The 25,400-nt window shown below is 39.8% G+C and overlaps 1 protein-coding gene across 1 annotated transcript; it reads right to left on the reverse strand.

Annotated features, from left to right (window-relative positions):
* Nucleotides 1-3,187: 3,187 nt before the first annotated feature.
* On the reverse strand, nt 3,188-25,141 carry zgc:162707 (UPF0524 protein C3orf70 homolog B). Its single transcript, XM_042495305.1, has 2 exons — nt 24,655-25,141; nt 3,188-5,738 (listed from the first exon to the last, which is right to left on the reverse strand). Exons 1-2 carry the CDS (start codon nt 24,836-24,838, stop codon nt 5,050-5,052), a joined length of 873 nt encoding a protein of 290 aa, XP_042351239.1. The 5' UTR covers nt 24,839-25,141; the 3' UTR covers nt 3,188-5,049.
* Nucleotides 25,142-25,400: the final 259 nt, after the last annotated feature.

The raw sequence follows: 25,400 nt of genomic DNA on the forward strand, positions 1-25,400 counted from the left end.
CACAATGAAACAGGTGTTTCTAAACAGGGACACCCCATCAGACACCCCACAACCCCTTAGAAAGACACTTGTACTCACCTATTTGAATGTCTCCGTCTCTGTCTCTGACTGGTTAGGCCTGCAACCGAAAATAAGTTAATATAACGGTTATCTAATGCTAAGAAAAACTAGCATATACTAGTTTGTTAAGCATAAAAATGTAAAGGCTGTTTATCTGCCTGGTAGAGACATTTATTTACTGGTAGCCTACTACTTAGCCTTCACAATACATTTGTGCCTTGTCTTAAAATGTACATCTAACATAATAGCTTAACGTTACGATTATTTAGATCAGCATTATCTAGCTAGCTGCTAAAGTTAGCATACCTGATGTATGTCTGTTGACAGGCGCTGAGGGCAGCGCGAGGGGCTTGTCCATGCGCTGGCGACTGTTTGTAAAAAATAATCCAAAATAATCTGATTTAAAGAGCTTCGCAACTTTCTCTTCCTGTTCTTTTCCCTCCTGTCTTTTCTTACTCCCGCTTTTGTGTTTGTATGACGACTGTCCTGCCTCCGTTTGACAGCACTGATAGATTTTGCGCTTCACGAGCCAAAGTAGTGTCGTCTTGTCACGTGATCAAATAGAGACTTAAGATTGGACAACGTACACTCTTTACCCAGCAATCATCATTGAATCTATGGCTTTAAAAACCAAACAAAATTTGAAAATATTGATTTCATTGAATAGCTTTCAATGTTTATTTATAGTTTTTATAATATATGTAGGATAAACCTATACATTTGATATACATTGCTTTGAACTGATATTGTTCCCACACCATGACAGAGATGAATTTTCATATTTGAGGGTAACAATAATAAGTGGTATGCGATTTTATTTTATTTATTTTTTTTTTTTTTCCTCTGAAGTGATACTGTTATGCTTTTTCAAATGAGGGACATAGATTTTAGCCAGAGGCTCAGAGGCTCACATTATGATAGATAGGGTCCCCTCACGTCAGCGGGCCCCTGTCCAATGGTTCCCCTGTCCAATGGACCCCAGTGCAGCTACACTGCTTGCATTATCGATAGAGCTGTTTCCACAAAGAGATAGCGCTACAGGGCAGCAACAAGTTACCCTTTTATACCCCTCCTGCATTTTTACACAGACCCAAATGAAGGCAGCTTCATTTCACTCCAGCGTGTGATCATACACTGCATGGTGGCATCCTGCAATCAAGACAGGCATGACATTTAACACAAGAGCACCCGCCTCTTGTGTGACATATAACGTATGCATCAGCAGCACTTTCTTAACAATGTCAAAGGCATAAAATGTCAATCACAATCATTTAACTTATCTGTTTTACAGCAGCTAATCTCATCACCTGAATCTGATTGTTTTCTCAGTTTGCAGACATTCAGGGCTGCTGCTCCGCACACTGGGTCGCTCGCAAAACATGTCAAAACATCACAACCGCCTCACCCCTGTTCATGTCTTTCCAGCTTTAGGTTTTGCACAGATCGTGTTTTGGCTCAGTTACTACCTCCGGTCCCAACTCAGAGGCAAGACCACTCTGTCCCCACTTTATGCAGTTGTACGTTATATACAGAATGGCAGCATGTTATTCCCACCTTTAACAGGCAGCGCAAATGCAGCTTATTTGTATGACCCTGAACTGTTCCTTCTACAACTACCAACCATGAACATAAACGGTTAGCTTTGGAAACATGGTATTTTGTAATAACTGCGTAAAATTTAGATCAAATTAGCCAAAGCTAATTACAAATTTGCCAATAGAGCATATGTTTTTCATTGATTCACCCTAATGCGCCTCCTTTTGCTCAGGTGAGGCATTGCTGACACCCCATGTTTTCATTTTGTCACTTAAAATCTCCTCAGAGTATTTGGGGGTTTATAAGTGGCCCCTGGAGAGAAAGCACAATTGTATGAAATTAAAAGGAAACCTCCTGAGGAAGGTAATGTGTTTGTACACACCTCAAACAGAAAAGAAAGTGGTGCTGACAACATCTCTACAGCTTGTGTGACTCGTGCTGTGCCAACCCTGCTTGTGAAGCAGTCCTTGAACAAGGGCGTTTTTTGATTTGGTGTGTATCTTCCTCTGTGTGTGTGTGAGTGTGTGTGTGTGTGTGTGAGAGAGAGAGAGATAGAGAGAGTTTGCAAGTTCTCCACTGCTCAAGGTGCCTGCCAATTGAATGACTTTGCTGCAAGGGATTAACAGTAACAGCGATCTATCTCTTCGTGAAATCTGTCTGTAGCTCTTGAAAAAAATTATTTCAAAATGTTGAACTACACGCAACCCTGTGAGCCTGCACGCGCTCACACGCAAGTTCGTCCAAAGACTTTACACGTGCTTGCATCATCATCATCCTTTTAATTGCGCTTCCTCTGCCTGTCGCTGCATTCCCCCCATGCTTTTTCTTCTCCTCTCCCACTCTGTGTTGTCTTCCAGGCTTTCCAGCAGCCGGTTGCAAACTCCTCCTCTACATCACCTAGCAGAATAATGAGTGTACATTATTAAAAAAAACAACTGATTAACATTTCATCTCACCCTTCTCTTCGCACTAACAGAGCACAAATAATCAATAAACACAATGCAGCGGGAAAAGAGAAGCATGGAGAAATCAATCTGGGCTCCAAGTCAAGGTGAGAAAGGTGCTTGCATGGTCTCTCATAAAGTCAGCTCCTAGACGAAGACAGTCTGGGAGAGAGACCCAGAGGACATGACTGGACTCTTGTCTCTATCGCTGGTGTGGATCAATAACAGGAAGCACAGGAGGTCAGAGGTGGAGGTGCTCGACTCCAACCTGTTTTTCACACCATAATAACGTTGTGCAATGCTAAAATGGTGCACAGGTTATCCTAACTCTCTCTCTCAATTCAGTTTTGTTTTGCTTTAATGTAATTTCTTTATGCCGGTGCAGAAGAAAGTAAAGGTTACAAAGGAGGGAATATGAGAAACAAAGCACATTCATCAAGACATTTCGGAAGAGAAAAACAACCGCAGCTAAAGTAATGACTCAGTTTTAGTGTATCTCTCACTTTGCTTTGCTATTCCACTCAGTCTCTGGAGAGCATTAGTCATACTGGTTTCAGGTGGAGGAAGTTTGAGTGCTTTTAAAAGATTTCTTTTTGGAAGAAAATGCCCCAAACTGGCTACAAAAGACAAACCCAGGGAGAAAAGTGTGACTTTTATTAAGATTTATTCATATGAAAATAATATAACAATAATAAGAACATAACAGATGTTTTAAACTGCATCAAGAGGGACTGTGTTCAGTGTAATGTCAAGGGCTGTTCCTAAATTACGAACAATTGAATTGAATGACAGATACAGGATTTGTTCACCGTTTGAATCACAAATTTGGTTAATTGTTTGTTGTTGTTTTTTTTTTTTTTACATGAGGGACTTCTGCAAATCAATGCAGTCATGCAAAATGACTTTTTAAAACATCTAGCATATCATTGAAGCAATACATACTTGTGAATATTTTTAGTGATTTTTGCAGATAACTCTCCAGGAAATAACTCTTTAAACATAAAAATAAAATAAGACCCAGCCCATCTTCATTTGAATAACTGACTAATAAGGGGCTGTCTCACAAATTTTTATACTTGAGTGCATTTCTTATAACATCATGTCCATCACAACATCACAACACCTACTCTGCATCCTATTCCATACTGAAATTTCCTTTAAAAGGTGTGTTAAGTGACACTTTTCTGCCCCGTTGCACAAAATAACTGTGACATACTAATCTAGCCTGCACACCTTTCCAAACCTCCCCTTTCAGCTGGCGTCACAAGACATTTCACTGTCAAGCCCAAAAAGCAAATAACAATGCAGTTTTATTGTTATATAAGTTTATATGTATATATATATTAGATATATTCCCTCTTCACTAGGTGTCTTCTTGCTAGTTTCTGCTGTGACAGCGTGACTCCTACTTTTGTCACCCTGCCAGAAACACGTCCGTGCTATTTAATTTCTTGGCTGCTAATAGAGGTCAATACAAGCCATGTTTTGCTTAACGCCCCATTTAACCTTGAACAGCACTGCAGTTCGCTGCAGCTTTACCAGAAAAGGTGGTCAGAACCATGTGTAAATGTCTGATAAATGGTTTAATAAGAGTACCCTTGGCCCTCACTGGCAGGTGCAGTATAGGAATGTGCTTCTGTGTAATCCATGATTGTCGAACACTGACCTACCTACCTACCTAATGCTCGTGTTGGTGTCAGTAAAGTGCACACAAACTGTGGGCCCGGGGATCTTTTTGTTTTTGACGTGACAAAAGCAGGTGTGTCCCAGCAGCTCCGAGCTGCTGAGTAATTAACAGGTTAAAAGGCTGATGTGCATTAGGCCCCATGAGAGGTAGATGGCCTTGTAGTTATTATGCTGAAGTGTCAGAATTACTCATACGTGTGGGTGGAGCCATTGACCGGAGAGCAAGAAATTGCACGCTTATGTGCCACTTAAATGTTGAATTAGAATAAAGTCTGACGGCCAGATTGACGACTGGAGAACACTTACAATTATCTAACTGCTCATTATCATCATCAGGAAACTGACATATACTTCCTTTGTTCATACAAAATTCAGCTCCTGTCACACATACCTACAGAGAAATCTCAGAAAAAAAGTCTTACTTTTTTAATTACTTTCCTTTTGAGTGCACCTACTACTAATTCTTTTTGTATTTTCCATTTTTGACTGTGTCAGAACAGGAGGTCTATTTGGTCCACTGTGCATGTGCTTGATATTCTTGTGCTTGTGCCTTTCTCCTGCATTATAATAAGTTCTAGAAATTCAGTCCATGCAGGGGATGTGGACAGAGGAGAGGCTGTGTGTCAGTGCGGATGTACAGTCCTCGGCCACCTGCAGGAAAACAAATTCAGCTTAACAACCCAGCGAAGCCCTGCTGAAGCGTTAGAGAGGGGTTTGTGTCCTGTTGGTCTATGTAGAATAAATCCTCGAGTGTTATTCTCAATAATTCTGCTCTGTAGCTCTCGCTCGCTCACAGCTGGTGTCCATGTCGATGTTGTGTCAGTTACACAGTTGTTTCGATCTTTTCGATGATCTCTATCATTGACTTGGAGGGGGAGAGCAGAGAACAGTCGTCCTGATCCCAGAGGCTGCCTGGGCTGGAGTTCCCGTCTGTGCTCAACTCGTCGTCATCCTCCTCCTCACTCTCCTCCTCGCAGGACTCCAAGTAGTGCAGACCCAGCGCGTTGATGCCAGAGTCCTCGGAGCTGGATGGAGAGGAGCAGTGGTCCATTTTTGGGCCTTTTATCTTATCAACGGGGGAAAGATGTTTGTGTTCACTGTACACATGCTGAACCGGCTGCACAGGCGCAGGTGCGTGTTGGGTGGGAGGTGCGGGCTTCACCGGTTGCTGAGGCTGAGGGGGATTTTGGGGCATCTGAGGTGTGGTGGGAGCAGGTGGGGGAGGGGTGGGAGGATGAGGTGGTTCTGGTAAAGGAGGCGGGGGGCGCTGCACATAGCACATCTTCCCGTTGATGCGTTTGACAATGTAGTCATCCACAAACAGGTCCGCAATGACGCAGTATTTGGGCGACTCCAGGTGAGGCGGGGACTGGAAGCACGGGGCAAGCTTTAGGAAGCGCTCAGCCAGAGAGACGGACAGGTCCATGGTGTTACTGTACTCCGTCCCAACAGCTGGCACGGTCGTGCTGGGCAGGTGGCACACATTGGTCATGGGCTGGTACACATATTTGCCTGAGGGGAAAAAAAAGAAAAAGCTCTGATTAACTCACTGTTCGCTCCCTGCTCAGCACCAAACAGCAGACAGTGAGCGACTATAGTGGAGCATTATTAAAAAGAGACAGATATTTCTGGAAAACAAAGCCCAGCAAAAAGGAAAATTACTAATACAATTGGACTTAATACATTTATCAGGTGGCCATAAACAGGACTCCATATAAATGCTTATGTAGCGTTGTGTCAGCTGTTCACCACGTCAACTTAAAGGGGAACTACCAACACCTTCTCATGTCAAGTCATCACATATTGCTAAGTAAAGTACCTAAGTAAAGTTTTTTTGTAGCATCTTTTTCAGATAAAAATCACAATGTGCTTACATTAAAAAAACAGATCCACAATAAAGCAAAATAAAAATACAAAATAAAAGAGCTATGATTAACAGTACAGAGCTGACAAGTACAAGCACAGCAACAACAAGCCAGATGAGGGCAGAGACACACAGAGATAACAAGCAATAAAACAAAACAGAAGTTAATAAATAAAATGAATGATGAATTCTAACAAAAGCCTGTCTAAATAAACATGTTTTCAGCTGCTTCATAAAGTTATCACAGAAATTGAGAGATCACAGCAATAAAAGGAGAGCGTTCCAAAATTTGAGTGTAACAGCCTGAAAGGCGCCGTCGCCTTGGGTTAAAAAACGAGTCTGAGGGAGGGACAGCCAGTAACTGTATCGCTACCTTGTTAATACACTTTTTCACCTACATATCACGCTCTGGGGATCCTTTTGCGTCTGCTGTTGACGTTCCCTGATGCTGCAACCAACAGCAGGATGTCAACAAAAGCACATTGTTAGGGTTAGGGCCCATGTACAGTTAGGTTTAGAAAAAAACACCATGGTTTGGTGCCACACTCATATGGGAAGCAAGCACTGGGCTCCTGGATTATAGTCCAAGGTTTGTTGGACCTATCCACCAATACGAACCTTTGTGGTCCTGATATTACGTCATTACCAGCAACATTTAAACCTGGCGCCGTCCACTGGCATCCGACTGCATTATCATTATTATTATCATTATTATGTGACATGCAGCAAAACTCCAAACTGAACTGAGGATTTGGCTTTCATATGGCAAAACCACTCTGCTACCGAGACCCTCAGACATAAATGTGATATTTAAGAACTGAAATACTGATATCATGTCAGCACACATATGATAACACTGTGTAACTAATTTAGTGACTAAATCATTTCTTTCTTTCCATTTTCCCTTTGTCCCCCTCCACCTCCCTACAATTGTATATTGAATGTAATTCATTTACTGAAAAAAAAGAGACAAAAATAACAATAAACAAAGGTAAAGATGAATTTGAATGAAAGCACTATTGATTTTTTGTTATTTACTTATTTATTTATTATTTCTATAGATATCACAGTAATATAATAATAATGAATTGTTTTGGCCACAATAATGGTGTAGTTATAATCTCATATGGCAACAGCCCCAACGTCCATTTTCAGAATCCATACATGTTATTCCTCTAGTCTTTGACAGTTCATAAATATCAGTTAACATGAACAACTGTCTCCCAAATCCAGACACTAGAGTGTTAAAACTCAGATTTGTGATAGCATCAAGTAAAAAGTCCAGAGTTGCTCCAGGGACAATGAATACGGAAAGATGGATGACACTGAGAGCACCCAGGGGGATGTTCTGCGCATATGGGGACATTTTCTGTTCCAGGACTGAGATCACTACAACAGAATAAAGCTATTTTCAGTATGAAATTACATTACAAGTCAAAGACTGACTTACTCTGATTTCTGGCTTTTAGAGAGAGTGGCTCATGTTCTCAAATATTGATGGCCATGGAAATAACATAAAAGCATTATTAATTTAGATGGTGGTTTCTTTAAAAGGTGATTATATGCCATTGTTGTGTTTACAGTCCCAAAGTGAACAAAAAAAAACAACCAACAAAAAAACAAAACACAAATTAAATGCAGTTTTAAATCAATAAAAGAGTCAACAAATCCAAACTATGGCACCATGTGGAGACATTTGGCAGGAATCCCAACAGAAGCATGAAAATGCACTCTGAAAATTGTAATTCATGTAAATCAGCTTTGCCTTTAAAGACATGGAGGAATAAAAACACATTTTACAACTTGTTATTCCATGTCTGCACATTAATTATTCTGTTATCTCTTGGTACTGTATGCACCAAATATATCTCCCATTTTTTAGCATTTACAGTGTCAGAGATAAAGGTGCTAACTAGAACCATACTAGCTTGTCACCATAGGAGAACCTTTGGTTCTTGGTAGAACCTTTTTATAAAGGTGACACCTGGAATCCTCTCAGAGGGTTCTATCTGGAGCCATTTGTGAAAGGTTCCACCCCAAATCACTTATGGGAGGACAGAGAACCCCTCTGTGGTCAAGGAGGTTAAAAAGAGTTGATGTGCAGCAGCTGAGCAGTGCTGCTCATGCCTGCAACGTGGCTGCTCTAACCTGCATGCAGTATGGGCCGGGAGTAAGAACCCTTGAAGAACCCTCTCTTCAAAATAAGAGTTCCTCAGAAGCAAACAATTCTGGGTAGGACGTCAGCCCTTCAGGAAGAACCCTTTTCGAACCCTTACTTCTAAGAGTATGCATCAAAATCTTTCTCTTCTCTCTACATGTCAACCAGAAACATGTATGTGATATTCTGGTTAGACACAACTATCCAATCAAATATGAGCTTTTTCCATCATGTAAAACTGCACATGACCCCTCAGTTCATAGTTGTTGCTAGCAGATAAAGATAATGATAATAGTGAGGTGTCACCTGCTTTCAGTCAGCCTCAACCGAGGACACAGTGTCTGAAGATGCCAGGAAGTGAGTCGGGAGGCACCAGTGAAGAGTGTGTCTGTGATAACTCTATCTTTTCTCAAAGGTGGTTCCAATTTTCACATCACAAAGCATTTCATGGCGCCAAAGGCAAAAATACCTGCCTTGCCACCGCCATCTGAGGTGGAGCTGCAGCCAGAGTGTAACATAGTTTAAATTTCAGGCCCTCCAGAGCAGAGCAGCAATCATGTCCGACCCTGTGAAGCTGATGCAAGACTTAATTCAAAAATGACATATAGGATTAAGGCCAAACAACAACGTGGTGCTGATTTACATCTGGATTAGTTACATAATCATGACGGTGTATATATAGTATATATACATATCTATGAGATAAATTATCCATACATTTGTTCTGGAGAGTATCTATATCCACTTACAAATATTCAAACGCCTTCCATGTGAGTTATGCTTCCTATCTTTGCCAGCTCATATACTGGTGGTGATTGTGCAAAATGACTGCTCCCAAATGTTACTCATTGTTTGCAGCCCACTGCCTCCAACTCTGAGCCGTGCTGCCTGAATAGTGCGACTCAGATGTGTGTTTAACTGGCTCCCTAGAGAGAGAGAAACTACAGAAGATGACAGGCCTACGCATCACTTCCTCTCACTCTGTGTCCTTGTCTTTTGTTTCGCTGGCTGAGGGGACCCATTCAATCAAAAATCTTTTCCCAGGTTACACTGCAAACATCACACTACTTCAAAGTAGGGAAGTGGCTCTGTTTTGAAAGTTTGCTGATGAGACTTTTTTTTGCACCACACAAAAGATATTTAGCTTGATTAAATCCTAATTTTCAGCGCGTAAGTGTAGTTAACTTCATTCATGTGAACGGCTCTTTATTAAAGACACAAAATTGCATCATCTGCCCGTGTGAGGCAGTTAAAAGAGGCTTGATGTCCATATACTTTGTAAACACTGTTAACACAAAACACAAGGAGCTAATGTCGATACAGACAGAAGCGGGGAACAGTAGCCGTCCTCTGTTTAATGAGAGAAACTCAATGGTCCATGTTCAGACTGAGACGAGCCCATTCAGGCAGACACGATAGCGGCAACAAATGAGAGCTAAAGCTGTAGAAGGCAATGTGTTGACATTTAGTTTTTAGCATATTACACCTAATTGCATTCATCCATCTGGAGTTTCAAATACCAAGAGCAATACTGGGGGGACAGACAGATGCATGGGCAGACAACAAAACAGACAGGCATATGGAGCTAACACAACACCAACACTGGCTGTCGTCAGCAGCCTTGCAGAAGAAACACAGGCTGTCTGTAGATTTACAAGGTGTGCGCAGAATGCAGAATTAGTTTGCTCTAAGTTAGAAATATCACTGTTTACAGCAGGCCCAGAGCCCCGCATTATGTGTGACATTAATCTCACCTAGTCTGGAAAAAAGGAGAGGAATCTTAACATGTTAAAGGGACTTTTTTTTGGACCTGGAACTGGACCCTATTTTCTCATGTTTTTATGCCTGAGTGACTAATGGAGAAAACAATTTTTGAAATTGGTCCAGTATTGAAAGAGATTGTTCTGGCTGCAGTGGCAAAACATGCTGTAATGTTATCCCTATGGACAATTGTGCACTGTTAGTTACTGTCCATTTAAAGTGCTTGTTTTTGCCACTGACAGGCTTCAATTATTAGAAGTGTCTGACAGCATTACGATAAGGACCCTACAGAGAAATGACATGTTTTTCCCTTACATTCCCCAGTCTTTTTGTTATTATGGCATTTCGTTATAAAATCCAATGAGAGGTGACTTGTTACAAGAACAGTGGTGAAAATAAAAAAATAGAAAAAATAAGTAGTTAAGAGATGACTGAAGGGATGTTGTGCTGGAGTACAAAAGGCATAGCTTTGCGTTATCTGTAAGATTTTTAAAGAAATGGCAAATATTCAGCCAGTTTCAGCAATCTGGAAAAGTCAGTGAGATTACAGAACATCGTCCTTGAGCTAACAGACTGGAAAAGTGAAAGGTAAAGAAAAATGTTTGATTTCTACAAAGGTTTGTTTCTCAGGGCGGCTGTGGTAGAGCGAATCATCTACTAATAGGAAGACCGGCAGTTCAATCCCCAGCTCCTCCAGTCAGCATGTCACAATATCCTTGGGCCAGATACTGAACCCCAAATACATGAGTAAATCCTCATGGCTGTGTTATCGGTGTGTGAGTGTGTTCGAATTATTAAGACATTATTAAGGGGGCACATTGTTTGGTAACCTTGGCTACCAGTTTGTGAATGAGTGAATGAGCCTAGCAATGTGAAAGCGCTTTGATTGGTCGAAAGACTTGAATGTAAGTACATCACCGACAATTTTAATGGATGTACATTGACAGTGCACAATAGCCTGTAAGGTTTGCATTGCAGTCTGTTACTCTGTTGCAGGGGTGTCTCTCAATAGTTTCAAGAACTGTTGTCTCCATTAGTCACTTTGACACAAAAACATTGAAAAATATGGTCCAAAAATTTAAAGTTCCCCTTTAGGCAAAACACGACTTCTGTTTTTTCATGCTAAAAGATACATTCATCCATTTAAAGACCTTTATAAATACTGTAGGTGGTGGTAATTATTTTGAGATACTTTGTTTCAGGTCTCTATTAATGGCACATGGAACTGCAACAATTAGTGGTTTTATCATTCAGTGGATTTATCAGAAATTGATGGACAACTATAGTTTGATAACTGAAAAAAACATTTTAGTCTTTTTTTAAGGAAAATGGCAAAGGTTTGCAGGTTTTATCTTCTTAGATATGAGGATCTGTGTAACACAAAAATAAATTAAATGTTTGGATATTGGACTGCTGATTGGACAAAACAAGACATCTGAAGTTGTCAACTTGGGTTTTAAGAGGTTATAATGTGCATTTTTCACTGTCCTCTGAAAGAGGCATAATAGATTAATTAAGAGATTAACTGGAATAATAATTGATAATGAAAACAGTTGTTAGTTGTAGTCACATACTTAAACTATGATCATTTAAAGGTTCCTTTCATTTCTGACCAGTATTAGCTCTACAGGGTGATGTATGCACAGGTGGGTTCCACTTTTATTTGGATCATTCCTACACACACGCTAACAGTAGCAATGAAGACATTACAGCAGAGGAAAAGACTGCAAGCTAGCAAGCATTAATGTAAGAGAAGCATGATTTTAAATATTTTTAAAAGCGACTTAACCAATGTTGTACGACAGAGAAAAGGCATTCGGTGTGTCAGGCTGTAAGGTGACGAGTATGATCTGGTGAGTAACAATAGTTTGTTTACAAGGACACTGGCAAGGCACCTTTAATTTGAAATTCCAGCCAAAATGTTGGTTTTTGTTATATATTTGCAAATGTATCAACTGCAAGCAACAAGGTCCAGCACAAATGAACTCGACAGTAGACACAACAAAACCTCAACAATGCTGAACAGATGAGCCAATGTAGAGCGTGCCTTTACTGAAAATATACAAACACTGACTGACAGCCAGTGAACACTGTCTATGCAGCTTTATTGATATTCAGTTGTACTCTACCCTTCTGCGTTTCCCAGAGCTGGAGCCCTCGCATGACAATGTCAGCTGTTAGCGGCCTCTGCACCCTCTCTCTCTGCCCTGTGTGTACGTGTGTGTGCTTGTATTTCCCTAGTAACAAAGACCAGATGTCCTTACATATAAAGAAAAAACTACATTTTAGCATCCCCCACTTCTTAGTTTAGGGTTATGAAATGAAAGATGAGAATGGAATTATTCAACATTTTTATTTTTGCCAACAAAATCCATAAAAAAGACCAAAAACTGACAATATATCAGATCTTTAAAGACTTTCTGGCTTGCCTACTCTGCCTGTGGCACTCAGCCAGACACCCATTGATTCTCCTGAAGACGCAAATCGTTAAAGATGGGTCACAAATATTTAGCTCTTAAAAAAAAAAGAAAAAGAAAAGCTAAATCATTTCTTTAAATAGCTGAGCATTGTAACTTTAAGCAAATATGACTTAAACATGAGGAAATGTTGCATTTGTTTGGAACTATTTTCAATAGATGAATAGCCTACATATTTAGTGGGCTGAGTATTTATAGCAGCAGGACAGTCTATGAAGGATTGCATCAAAATAAACTAGTGTTTGTGGTAATAAAGAACGTCTCAGTGAGTAAACGTGTATTTAATAGTTTTTGTAAAGCAACTTAAGTATATTAGCACAGTGGAAAAAAACTGTTCTCAGGCTTTGGCTGCACTGAAAATACTTGTTAGTGTGATCAATTTATTACTGGATTTAATCCTATAAATGTCCATTCTGTAAGATTTCGTTACATCCAGCAGTTAAGTTGCAGATTCCAATAAAGTGAAACTCCTTCCATGTGCCAAGCATGTACAAAAACTATGGTGGCTGATGCAAAAACACAAAAACACAAAACACAAATAACCTTATCTAAAGCCAGCATTAGGTTTGTCTGTTCTGGGCTACTGTAGAAACAACATCAAAGCCGAAGTGAAGGGGACCCATCTCGTACGTAGATACAAAAGGCTCCTTCTAAGGTAATGAAAAAACAATGATTCATATTTTGCGTTAATAAGAAGCAAAAACATCATAGTTCTTAATATTATATACCATTTTTTCCCATATATCCCCCCTAAATACTACACAGTAGACCTTCAAAGGAGCTGCATACAACATTGAGAGCAGATCTATGATTCAGAGTCTGATTCACGCTGTCTGCATATGGTTCTCCACATGGAGGCAACTAGCAGCTAACAGTGCTAAGGGTGCGAACAGCGCTTACAATGGCAATATAGTATAACAGTGATAACCTGGGGGGATCACCGGAGCATAGGGGCTATGCAATGACAGCGTGGGACAGCACTATCAGCAGTCACTGTATGAGCACAGAGCAGAATGACAGTGATTAGCTTGCCAGTGAGATTTACACACTTGGACCCACATGCAAGTAGGTCCTGATGAGGCAGCTAAGTGACCCGCCCACCAGCTACATCAGAGTTAAACTTCCATGTTAAGGTAAATCATGTCTTCATGTATACTGAATTACAACGTGGATTATTGCTATATTAGGCCCTATTTGTTTGCTACAACGTGGCGCTAATGAACGGTTCAAATAACCGTTGTGTAGGTGGGATTATCTTGCATCTAATGGTGGGGGTGGTTTGTAAGAGCGTGTTGTGTACACTTCATACACAATATGTCTGCAGCTGCATGTAGCCATGTAACATGCACTAACATGCACGTGCTGCAAGACCATGTACCACAACAACAACAGAAGCCTAGATTACAACACACACACAGAGGGAGTGTGACTGCAACCTCTGCGCAGGACGCCATTACTGTAATAGATTGCACTTTATCTTTACACAGTGAATAGATGTTTGCTGCAATATAATTGTTGTGAATGTCATATAATGGGTGCAAAATGCTGAATATTGCTGGCAACACATCTCACATTTCCCTTTCTCGCTGTTGTTTTGTGGTGTATTTTCTTCTTCCTAAAGATAACTGCTCTCACATAGGCAGCATGCTGTCACGAGACATTTTCAGCATTTCTGCTGCAATCAAGACTGACAGACTAAAAAAAAAAAGCATCAACAGTAAATGTGAGAGTTTTTGAGTCAGTGCCTCAGAACCAAAAGTAGGAGCTTCTCTGCAGACCCACCACTTTACACCTACAATCACACTGAAAAATCAACTGCAGTGGAAACATAGGCACAATGTTTTCCACTGACAGTGGCCTCAATGGAGCAGAATAATATGTAGCCACGGGACATGTTGCACTCTGAGTGAGGCGAATGACTCCTTACTTTTTCTTTTAACAGGAAAGCCTTTCATCACGTTATCATTAAAAGTCACTGAGAGCAACAAGTTCAGTGGAGACTGATGAAAGGCATTCTGGGGGATGTAGGAGATCACGGACTGGAGGAGATCTTAATGAGGCAGTTGGGTACATCAAACAAGGAAATAACAGCTCTTCATTACAGGAGTGTAATTATGAATTGAGAGGATCTACAGTTTAAAAGTAGAGGATGTCACTATTCTGCCTACTTTTATAGTGAGGGAGTGATCTTAATACAAAGAAACGTGTCCAAGTAGGGCTTGGTGATGTGACTTAAAATAATATTGCAATATTTTAAGGGTATATTGCGATACAAGATATATATTTTGATATTTCAAAATTTCCTTTAAACTACTGTAGTCTACTAAAATACAAAATAAAATGAACAGTTACAGTAAAGCTAGTTGAATAGAGTAGCTACAGCCATATAAAAAGTTAAATACTGTTATTTTAAAGTTAAATAAAGTACTATTATAATAAAGTTAAATCAACTACTGTTAGAATGAAGATAAATAAAATGCTGATATAATAAAAGTATTGTTATAAAGAAATAAATTGAAGCAGAACCGCTGGTACTTTTATTTTGAAGCACCCGGCTTGTCTCGGGCCAGGAAGTGTTAATGTTTTTGATCTGATTTTGAAGCTTTCGGTCAGCAGTAGTTGCCAGCAGTTATCAGAAAGTTACACTGTTACGACAGCACTGTTAAACTTTAGTATTTATTCACTGTGAGCTGAAAACAAACACGTCTCCAGTTTATGTATTACAAATATTTGCAGGATACAGTGGTGCTCCATGGTCACAAAATGCAGCCAAAAAGCCGCAGTCTGGAGCTGTGCAGATATAAAAAAAAACATTTTTAAAAAGGGCTCTCAACTCTTACATTATTATCAGACTCAATGATAATAATGTAAGGATATAAATAATTATTACCAATTATGAATAATTATTACCACGATGACAGTGGTGTTAATAAACAAGGTGATTTTACTCTGGAAACAGTTCTCCAGTTTGTGTATAATAATATTTGCAAGTCGCACTGGTGTTCCATGGTTGTAAAATGTGTCTGATTGTAGCAGTTTGGGGCCATGCAAAAACACAAATCTCGCCTGCTCACACACTGCTCCGCCCAGGATAACGTGGACTGGATGGGGGGAGCAGCGTGTGTGACGTATCATGTTTGTGAGTGTCTTTGTTTGTGGGTGTGTGTGAGAGGGAACAAGCGAGGAAGCCAAACCAAGTCTCGTGGGGCTTTAAAAAAATGATGTGACAATTTATGCTCAATGTTTGCAATATAGTCATTTTCAATATCGCACCAGGAACAAGCCTTGCATATATATATATATATATTATATATATATATATATATATATATATATATATATATATATATATGTGTGTGTGTGTGTGTGTATATCATTGCATATATTCAATACTTTGAACCCCCCTTTTTTCAAGGACAGCAAAGCATTACAAAATATCTACAGCAGATATTAGAGAATCTTGGGATTAATTATTTGAGTCAGCATGAGAATCTATTCGCTTCATTTAAGTGTTGGAACAAGGAGATTGAGTGTTATATATAGCCAAAAGCTTGTTTTTAAAAATACATTTATGATAAAAATCTAGAGTTTAAGAGGTTAATGAGACAGCAGGAGAACGGGCAACTCTTTCTGGGGAAGTTACAGATTGCTCTCTAGAGGAGGGAGTTGAGCGGAGGAGCTACAGTGCGAGGAGCTCAAACTCCTCTGCTCCCTGCTGCCTCCATCTTGCATGCCTCCCCTGCTCTCTCCTGGGCCTGTGGCTGGCCGATGGCTGCACAGTCTGGTTTAATACAGGAGATAGTCTCTCTGAATAATGCAGCATGTGGCTCCTCAATCTCTCACTCTCTCTCAGTCTCACAGAGCTTCGACACCACTCCGTCCGAATTTCTGCTCCCTGCAGCTGGAGGGAAAATACTTTGGGAGACTGGGGTTTTATGGTCGACAAACTCAACATATAGCGAGGATGAAAGGGCTCGACTGTCTCACACATATTATGTCATTTTAATATCAGCTTATATCAAAGCCTCAGTAGAGACTGAGTCATTAACAACCCCCACAGTTTGATTTTTTTGTGTGTTTGAGCTGAAGCCAGAAAAGTCTTAATGTGCAGTCTGAGCAGATCTTCTACTGTAAATGCAACACGCCAGTTCAAAGCAGCACGGTGGCAAAATCAGGGGAATAAAAACAATTATTTAAGCAGGTTGTTTTCATCTATCGACAGCTGCTGCACCCATTTGGCCAGTGAATACGGTCCGCTCACACATCCGCTGCTCTTTGTGTTTAAATCTGTCCAACAAAGAGGCTGCAGTCGGGGGCAACAACATAAGTTTCAGGTTTCAGCCAAGGGGACGGTCTGACCCAGCATCATGTGAAACTCCTTTCCTGTTTCCTGTTTCATGCCTCCAAAGGCAAAAGGCTGTTCCTGACTTACAGCCAGTTTGAAATGTTTAGACTGACTGTTTAGTCTGTCACCATAGTGAAAAAATGATGCAGCTCTCTTGACTGTTTTTCATGCTCATAGTGAACATTAAAGAGGAATTTCACTGCTGGGAAGATGGTCTTCTCATAAAGCTAGGATGTCTGTGCAGTAGAAAGACACAAATACTTTTGAATTCGGTTTTCCATGACCAAAGAAAACAGAGGAAAAAGGCCCTGGCGTTTGCTTTTGCTCAAGAGGTAAAATATCTATCAGAACGCACCACAAATAGTATGATAACCGTCTCAGAAAAAATTATGATTTTACGGTATTACACGCTTTATTATTATTTTTATTTCTATAAGTTACAATTACTCTTAAAGGAATGAAAACAAGCTTTTTTTTGGTTGAACAAACACTTCATTATAGGATTATAGCTTATCTATTTTGACACATGACACAAGACACAGTACGACGGCTTGCAGTAACAAACGATCTCAAACTACATTTATAAAGTAAGCTGAAATATGTGTCAAAACATTTTAGGTGAGAAATAAGTAATATAATAACTGAATCTTGGTTCATATTTTATCAACGCTGCATAGTTTTATTGTTTGATCGTAGTGGGCTCAGTATATTCAGCCTCAGTTTTTACAATTCGTAAAACAGTGTGGCGCCCACTTCCTGTTTATAAATTCTCATATTACAGCTAAACAGTGCACTAAAATATGTTTCTGAAGACATTTTAGGCAAGAAATAGGCAATATATCGAAATAATCTCTGTTTTTATTTAATCAGTTCTGCCTAGTTTTACAGTTTGATCTCAGTTTTTTCAGCATGTGTTTTTATAATACAAAAAGTATGACACCCAATTCCTGTTCATAAACTCTCTGATTACAGCCAAAATATGTTTCTAAAGACTTTTTAGGTGGGAAATAAGCACTACAATAACTGAATCTTGGTTTGTATTTGATCTGCACTGCCTAGTTTTACAGTTTGATCTGAGTTTGGTCTGCGAGAGACAGAGAGAGAGAGAGAAAGAGACATGGGTATGTTCCTCTTACTAAATCTGCTTCCATACTCTTTCTGCCGTGGACAAAAATGCCGAAGCACAATTTGTAGCTCAAGCAACAGCCATAGAGCTGGTAAGTGCTGGTAAGATGGAAGGAAACTACCCACATGGTAATGATTTAGATTTGATTAGATTTCTTTAAGTCTATCCTAATACAAAACTAACATTCCTAAATGTACATTTAAAAATCAGTGAACTAGGTACCGGGCCTTTTTCAGGGCAGACATTTTGACTTGTCATAGTGGTAAAACAAGTGTCACTAATAACGTTACGATGGCTCTGAGTCCCAGTAAAGCATGACAGTGTGACAGCGAGTCAGCATGCACGACACCAGGACCTTGTAACTGAAGTGGCTACATGGAATTCATCCATCATTCATTTGAATATTTAAACCTGTGCCTTTCCTACGGTGACATGTCAAAATGACTTCCATGAAAATCGTCTCTCTCTCAACAAATAACACCAAACCACATGAGAGGTACCATTTTGAGTCAACACACAACAAGGAAAAGTTGTGGATAAAGTTACAGATAAAGGTGGCTGTTTGCTTAAGTCACCTGTTAGCTTGCCACTGAGGTATCAAGAGTCACCAGTCTAATCAACTGACTGGAATTTTTTTGAGAAAGTGACCTCAGATGCTTTCTGAAGCTCAGCTCAAAGCTAATAAGAAGCTTCAAGCAGTCTAAGTTAGCCAAATCAGGTGATACTATTGGTGTTTTTTGTACATAATTGAGTTTTGGGTGGTAACACAAACAGGGTAACAGTGGTACTGTATAAAAACAGACATAAAAAGGAACAATAATTCCTTCAAAACTTGCCGAACTTTTGTTTGGTGCTGTCCTGTTTCCGATGTTGAGAGACCAGCAGAGTGGTTCCCAAACATGAACAATCAATCAAAAAACATCCCCTCTGGCCTGTGCTAACAATGTATTGACCCTTTAATAATAGCTGAAGCTTTTTATGATTCAGCACTGCGGCAAATTTTGAAACGGTCAGCAAATCAATCAATATCGTGCAGAGCTTTATCCAATAAGCCTCTATATTTCCCTTTAGAAATAGTTGCGAGCTACAGCCAAGTGGCGTGACAGATGAGATGAAGAAAACTGACACGAGGATCCCACTTTCTTCTATCTACAAGAGAAGTACAAGTTGTAACGTGCAAAATTGAAGCTGACAGAGAACGAGCAGACTGACAAGACTGTTCAGGACTTATTAGACTCCGTTAGACTTTCTTAATGAGTAATTCATTGCTCTGCCTGCTAATTGTAATCAGTTAGTAGAGGATAAAGAGAGAGAAAAAAAATATTCAGACCAGGTGGTTCCAGTGTTGCTGTGAGCAGAAGCTCTCATCAGACATGACATATTGGCGGTGACACTAAACGCAGCTAATTACCACTAATGAGAGACTTGGACTGATGTTGTCACCAGCTGGGAACACTGCCTCCACATACATCCAAATCCAGTTTCCCTCAGTTTCTCATCCAAAGGTTTAACAAAGCTACAACTAAGTGGAAACTACTGGCAGGCCGTCAAAGCATCATTTTCTAGCCTGCAACGACGAAAAGTGAGTGAAACTGTGAGGAGGACAACCTCGAGATGTGTTTGCAATGGCACGTAGAGAAATAGGAGAAGCCAAGAATTAAGTCACAGGTAATCACTGCTCCACAGGTGCGATAACGGAAATAATTTGTGTCTGGGAATTCAAATGCTGGGCCAAAGTCTCACTAAAAATTGACCTTTTGTATTTGTTTGCCTGGAAACCTATTAAAAATGTAATTAAAAAGTCAGCCTAGCAAGGCTCCCTGTGGTGAATGCGCAATTATCAGCCACAGAACAAGTCTATACTCCAGGCGACAGTCATAGGCACTTTCAAAATGAAAACGTGGCGAGATAAGGGGCGTTACAACATTTCGCTCTTTTGCATCCAGGGTTATTGTGTATTTTAAAGGAGGGTGTGAGGCAGGAAGAGAATCGCATGCATTAGCACGCTGCTATACTTTTCTCACTGGGCGCCCTGTTTCTGCCTGATTCAGCAGTCTGAGCTGGTTTATTCTCACTGTGGTGCATGAGTGTCCTGTGAGGGGGTCCTGTGAATTATAGTGGAAAGAGATGTGAAGGTGAGAGAAGCTCTATTATGACGCGGTTGGCTCTCTCTTCTATACCATAACAAGCCTGAATCAAATAATGGGGACAAAGTGCTCCATGTCCATTGTGTAGCACAATTTCAGTCAGAGTGATGAATATTTCAAAGATGAAAGGAGGAGCAAGTCCAAATGTTTACAAATGATGTAACACTGAACAGCCTTTGCCGAGAATTACAAATCCCAGATGTGGCTCATAATAAACACCGGAAAGAATTCATCAGTTTTCTGCCACATCAGATATTTCAAATCGCTTGGCTTGTTCTGGACGGAGGCAGGCATCTAAATCCAATGATTACATGGCAAAGATTACAATGTGACTTGTGCAGTTGCACACTATAAGCCCTGACTGAGTGGTGCAGAGTGGAGGGTGATTGTGTTTTACACTGATCTGAGGATTTCCAGGGCAGCCAGGGATGGGATAAATTAGGGCGGCACAAAGAGACGGACATCCTGTCAGGCTCAGGCACGGCTACTGTGGTTCCGCTGTGGGGTGGAAGTGTCACGACGAGAAAGGTTCCCATGGAGAGAAAGTGTCAGAAGTGCGAGAAGTAGTGAAAATGCCACTGATACTTGTCAAAGTGAGAAGAAAGTTGTTCGTGCCTGAGTGAAGCTGTACTCTATTACCAATACAGTCAATTCAACAGTATATAGAAATGAAATGAAATTAGTGTACTACTGTTGAGTTCAGTTATTTTTATACAACATTTGGCCTGTAAGTGAAAAATATCAGCTGCTGCACTTGATTGACCGTTTGATTTGGTCTTCAGGCTGGGGGATATGAATAAAACAAAAAAAGAATCCCGATATTTTTTATCAAATACCTTGATATTGATATTGCAACAAGACTGTATGGATGATTACTGTTGCTTTCAAAAATATTTACACGCGATTTTTGTCAAATAATCGTCAGTAATGAGGATATAATAACTAAGTAGGTAAAGGCGAATAAAAGAACAGTTAGAATTGACGAGTAAAATTACATCACTTTACTATAACGCAGCATTTAAAACCAGGGAAAGACAACACTTACGATATAAAACCATCCACCACTGATATCCAATATATTGTCTCGTATCAGTATATTGATATATTATCATATTGCACAGCCCTACTTTGTTCGAATGTGACGATTTTGTGGCCAAAGGTTATACTTCAAAAGGATGAAGGGCCACCTGATAAGTATAACAGTGACTATAAATATTTCATTTTAAAATTGTCGAGTCATTTGTCATTTAATGAACGACAGAAACACTGACAACCAATTAAAATCCATCTGAATTTACAGGGCGTCACAGCTGGAGCGTGCCGCGTGTACTTGGCACCACTGTTTGCAGAACGTTGTTGTTCATCAGTTTGGATGCTGACATTGATGTTGTTATAGTTATTGTTCTTTGTATGAATAGCCCTTAATTCTAACAATTAGGGTTGCAACAATATAAGACTTTGAGATAACTGCCTCAGAAAATATAACGGAATAACAGTACAGGATATTACATAATTATCACAATTACTATCCTTTAAGCTAAACCTTAAAGGAAGGAAAACTGAAGGATTTCTTTGGTTGAACAAATGCTTGATTATTATTAAAACTTGAAAAAATGTTCAAGTCGGACAGGAAGTCGAAGAGAAACAAACATCTGCAAGTACAGGAGAGATTCTTGGTGTGGTTGCAGTTCTTCTAATACTGTGTACAAGCAAATGTACAAAGTATGATAACTGTCAACTTTCATACCACAATATAACTTGAATTCATTATACCACCACAACCCTACTATGTTCCAACTGTTTCTTATTAACAAATCTCATGAAAAGACAAAAAAGGTTTGTTAGTAAATCTACTTTCTGACATCCCTTGACTGACTGTAGCATTCTGTCACAAGCCTATTCCTTCCAAAGCGCAAATCTTTAAATTTGGGTCATAACTGTACAGTTTAATTTGTAAAACAGGCTGAATAATTCCCTAAAACAGCTGGGCTCTCTAGTTTTTAGCAACATTACTCAAAAAGGAATAAAAAGTGCATTTGTCTGGGATGGGTGACTTTTCAGCTGTGGATTAATAAAGAGAGTATTTACTGCACTCAGATTTTGTGTGTGGGATTGACTCAAAATAAACTACAGTGTCCATGATCATTATGATGAAGATATGGTGAAAATGGTTTAAGGCTCACAGGAATAAGCTATTTCAGGCTTTGGCTACACGGGCAACACTTGCTAGTAGAATCAATCCATTGTTGGTTTTGGTCTCATCATGTGAGCGTTTTGTGATTTGTTAACGGGAAGAAAAGTATCACAAGACTTACATTTTAAAGTGGAAATGAAAGTGATGACTAAAGTGTGATGTTACCCAGCATTTTTCTGCGTATCTCCTTTGTCCTCCTTCTGTACACTTCGAATGTTCGAATCTTTACATAATGTACACGTATGCACTCGTATTTGGCATGTAAGACACAGAGATGCATTCATAACCAGGAATGCAAATGCTACAGTATAAGCTATAGTCCTACTTAGAGTTCAATGCAAAGTGAACTAGATGACATGGGAATGTATAAAAGCTTATTCTACTATTTTCCACTTCTTCTTCAATTAGATATCATTTACAGGTACATGGACTTATCGCAGAAAAATAATTCAACAACATTTTAATTATAAATATCTGTCCTTATTAACTTTAACATTACAACGGAGACAGAAATCAAAATATATCACCCCCAATTCAAATATGTTAAGGAACTATTAGTTATTTATGAGAGGGGAGGGGGTGGTGCAAAACGGAGGAGGATATTTTTTTAGGCACTGGGGAGTTTTTTGATTTGGCTAAGGGGAGGGACATTTAACCTTAAACTGTGGTATTTTATATTTACTTTAAATATACTAAGAGCCCCAAAACCCACAAGTGGGTTGTAAAGGCATGTTTTCTTTAAAAGTCTTCAATATCACATCATTTATCATAGCCAGAAACAGTGAAATAAGATTAGAAAATTAAAAAAAAACAACTTGTTGCTGTTACTCGATGACAACCATGCATTGCTGATCAAATTAATCATCAGAAAAAGTAATCATACATTTTTTTTTAAAATGTTGCTATTATTATTCCTACTGGTTATGGTAATGCAGTCCTGCAATACATTGCAGAGTAGTATAGTATACTATATACTATAGCTATCCTTGCTTATGATAAATACCATAATAGTAGGAAACAGGGGAATTTCTTGGATTTGAGGACACTGGGGGCCTAGCTCAGACCTCTGTAGGGAGGTTTGGGGGGATTCTCACCCAGGAAATACTTTTCAATAATCAAGCTCTGTTCTGATGTTTTTTAATGCACTCCGTATCTTATTTACCCGGAAAACAGATTTTCCTCCACATTATAATTATAAATTGTGATGGAAGACATAGACTATTAAATATGATAAAAAATATTAGTAGTGATTAGTATTAAGTAGAAATATAATACTCTGCAACTATCATTAGAGTTTACAGAATTTTGAGGTAGTTGTACTCTATATTATTATAGTATTTTTATTTTATGCTATTTTATACTTATACTGCTCATCATCTCAGTGGGAGGTATTGTACTGCATTTACTTGTCTGCTTTAGGCACTTTAAGACTCAGAATATTAATTTAAAAAAATAAAGCATCTAAAATGAGCTCCAGTCCGGGGTGCTGTCTTACACATGCACATGATAATCTTGAATGGCACAGAGGACCAAAAACTTCAGGGGCTTTAATGCATTAACGGAATGACAGAATATTGGCTCTTGGGTTTTTTAAAAAATAAATAAGTAAAACTATTAGGCCTAGTCTTATTTTTTAAAATATACAGCCTATATGTGTAGATCTGCAGCTATTAAGAAAACATCCAGGGCTGAAGCCTCAGGCATCCAGGCCTAACAACACGACTGAGTCAAACCTAGACCCCCCTGACAGATCTGGTCCCCCCTCGATGTTGACTCCATGGCTACGGCCTTGGAGATTCAAACGAAAGGATACAGGAGTGCATTGACAGAATCTGTTTTACATTTTCATGGCCTGCACTAAATCACCACTGACAGTTTGGACTGTAGGCTATATTAATATCCAACACAAAGAAACGAGCACGAACAAAATCAGAAGAATAGCAGTGGCACTAAAACCATGAAATTTAAACATCTGCGAGTGAATTTGCAGCCTCCATTGTTTAGACTACATAAACTATTCATAGAAAGACGTCTGTTGAAAGGTCTCTGATTAATGGTAACTCTCAAGTTTGACCACGATATTATCGCAACGAATTCAAATAAAACTCCAACATACACATTTTAAAGTTTGATCAAATATTGAAAAACACATCTGTGGCAGCAAATGTTCACTCTCAGAGCGTTAAGAGTTCAGATCTGCTACAATTTGTCCTTTATAGTCGAGACACAAGTGAGCGGATCTGCTTCTCAACATGGCCATGGCTGTCTATCACCATGCTCTGCCACCACGGTGACAGCGAGTGAGATGGATTTCTGCTATTATGGAGATGTATTAAAACACGTAAAACTAACTTACAGTGACACCAGCCCAAGTGGCAGCACCAGTGCAGCTTGAAGCACTTCCCGTGGCTGTGGGTAGCGCAGATGGAGAGCCCATCACAAGGCAGGAAGTCTGGTCTCCCCGCGCAGCTCTTGGCCAAAGCCTGCGCCTCGTCCAACTTCTCACTCTTCGGACACTTCTGTGCTCCCGAAGCGGCCATGCCAACATTTCCTGGATCCAAACAGAAAAAAAAGCTTCGTCCGAGTAAAACTACAACATAACCGCGAGGGACCGAGCCGAGGTTTTACGGTCCACGCAGCAGACGCGAAAAGGCGGCGCTGGATGTGTGAATCAAATCCACAGCAGCTGCTCACACAAAGGGTGGAAACATATCCCGTACAAGTAGAGCGTCAATTAGCTGCGTGTATTGTGACATTCAAAGCCTCCCACGGTCGTGATCCACACATCTTTCCATCCTCCCCTCGCGTCGGGAAGCTCCTCTGTGCGCTGGTGACGCGCGTACGGAACAACGGCGCGCATCTGAACTTCATCACACAACGGGAGGAGTCCAAAAACACAAAGCCAGCTGCTCTGCGCACTTCAAACACACATCCAAGCTTTCATCCATCTAAAAACTTCAAAACACCTGGATCTGGATCTGAAAGAAACACTCCAATTCACCTAGATGATTATTCACAAAGAGGCTACATTTGTAGAATATCTCCCTATTATGTAATCTTTGGAAATATCTTGAGATTTCATTCATAAATCATGTACATTTT

The sequence above is a fragment of the Plectropomus leopardus genome, chromosome 10 (genome assembly GCF_008729295.1).
Source record: "Plectropomus leopardus isolate mb chromosome 10, YSFRI_Pleo_2.0, whole genome shotgun sequence".
Lineage (NCBI taxonomy): Eukaryota > Metazoa > Chordata > Actinopteri > Perciformes > Serranidae > Plectropomus > Plectropomus leopardus.

Excerpts from the sequence above, each read along its gene's own strand:
- zgc:162707 (XM_042495305.1), bottom strand. The coding sequence starts at position 24,838 with ATGGCCGCTTCGGGAGCACAGAAGTGTCCGAAGAGTGAGAAGTTGGAC. Across the intron at positions 5,739-24,654 it reads CCACTTGGGCTGGTGTCACT|GCAAATATGTGTACCAGCCC; the intron begins GTAAGTTAGTTT and ends TTTTCCCCTCAG.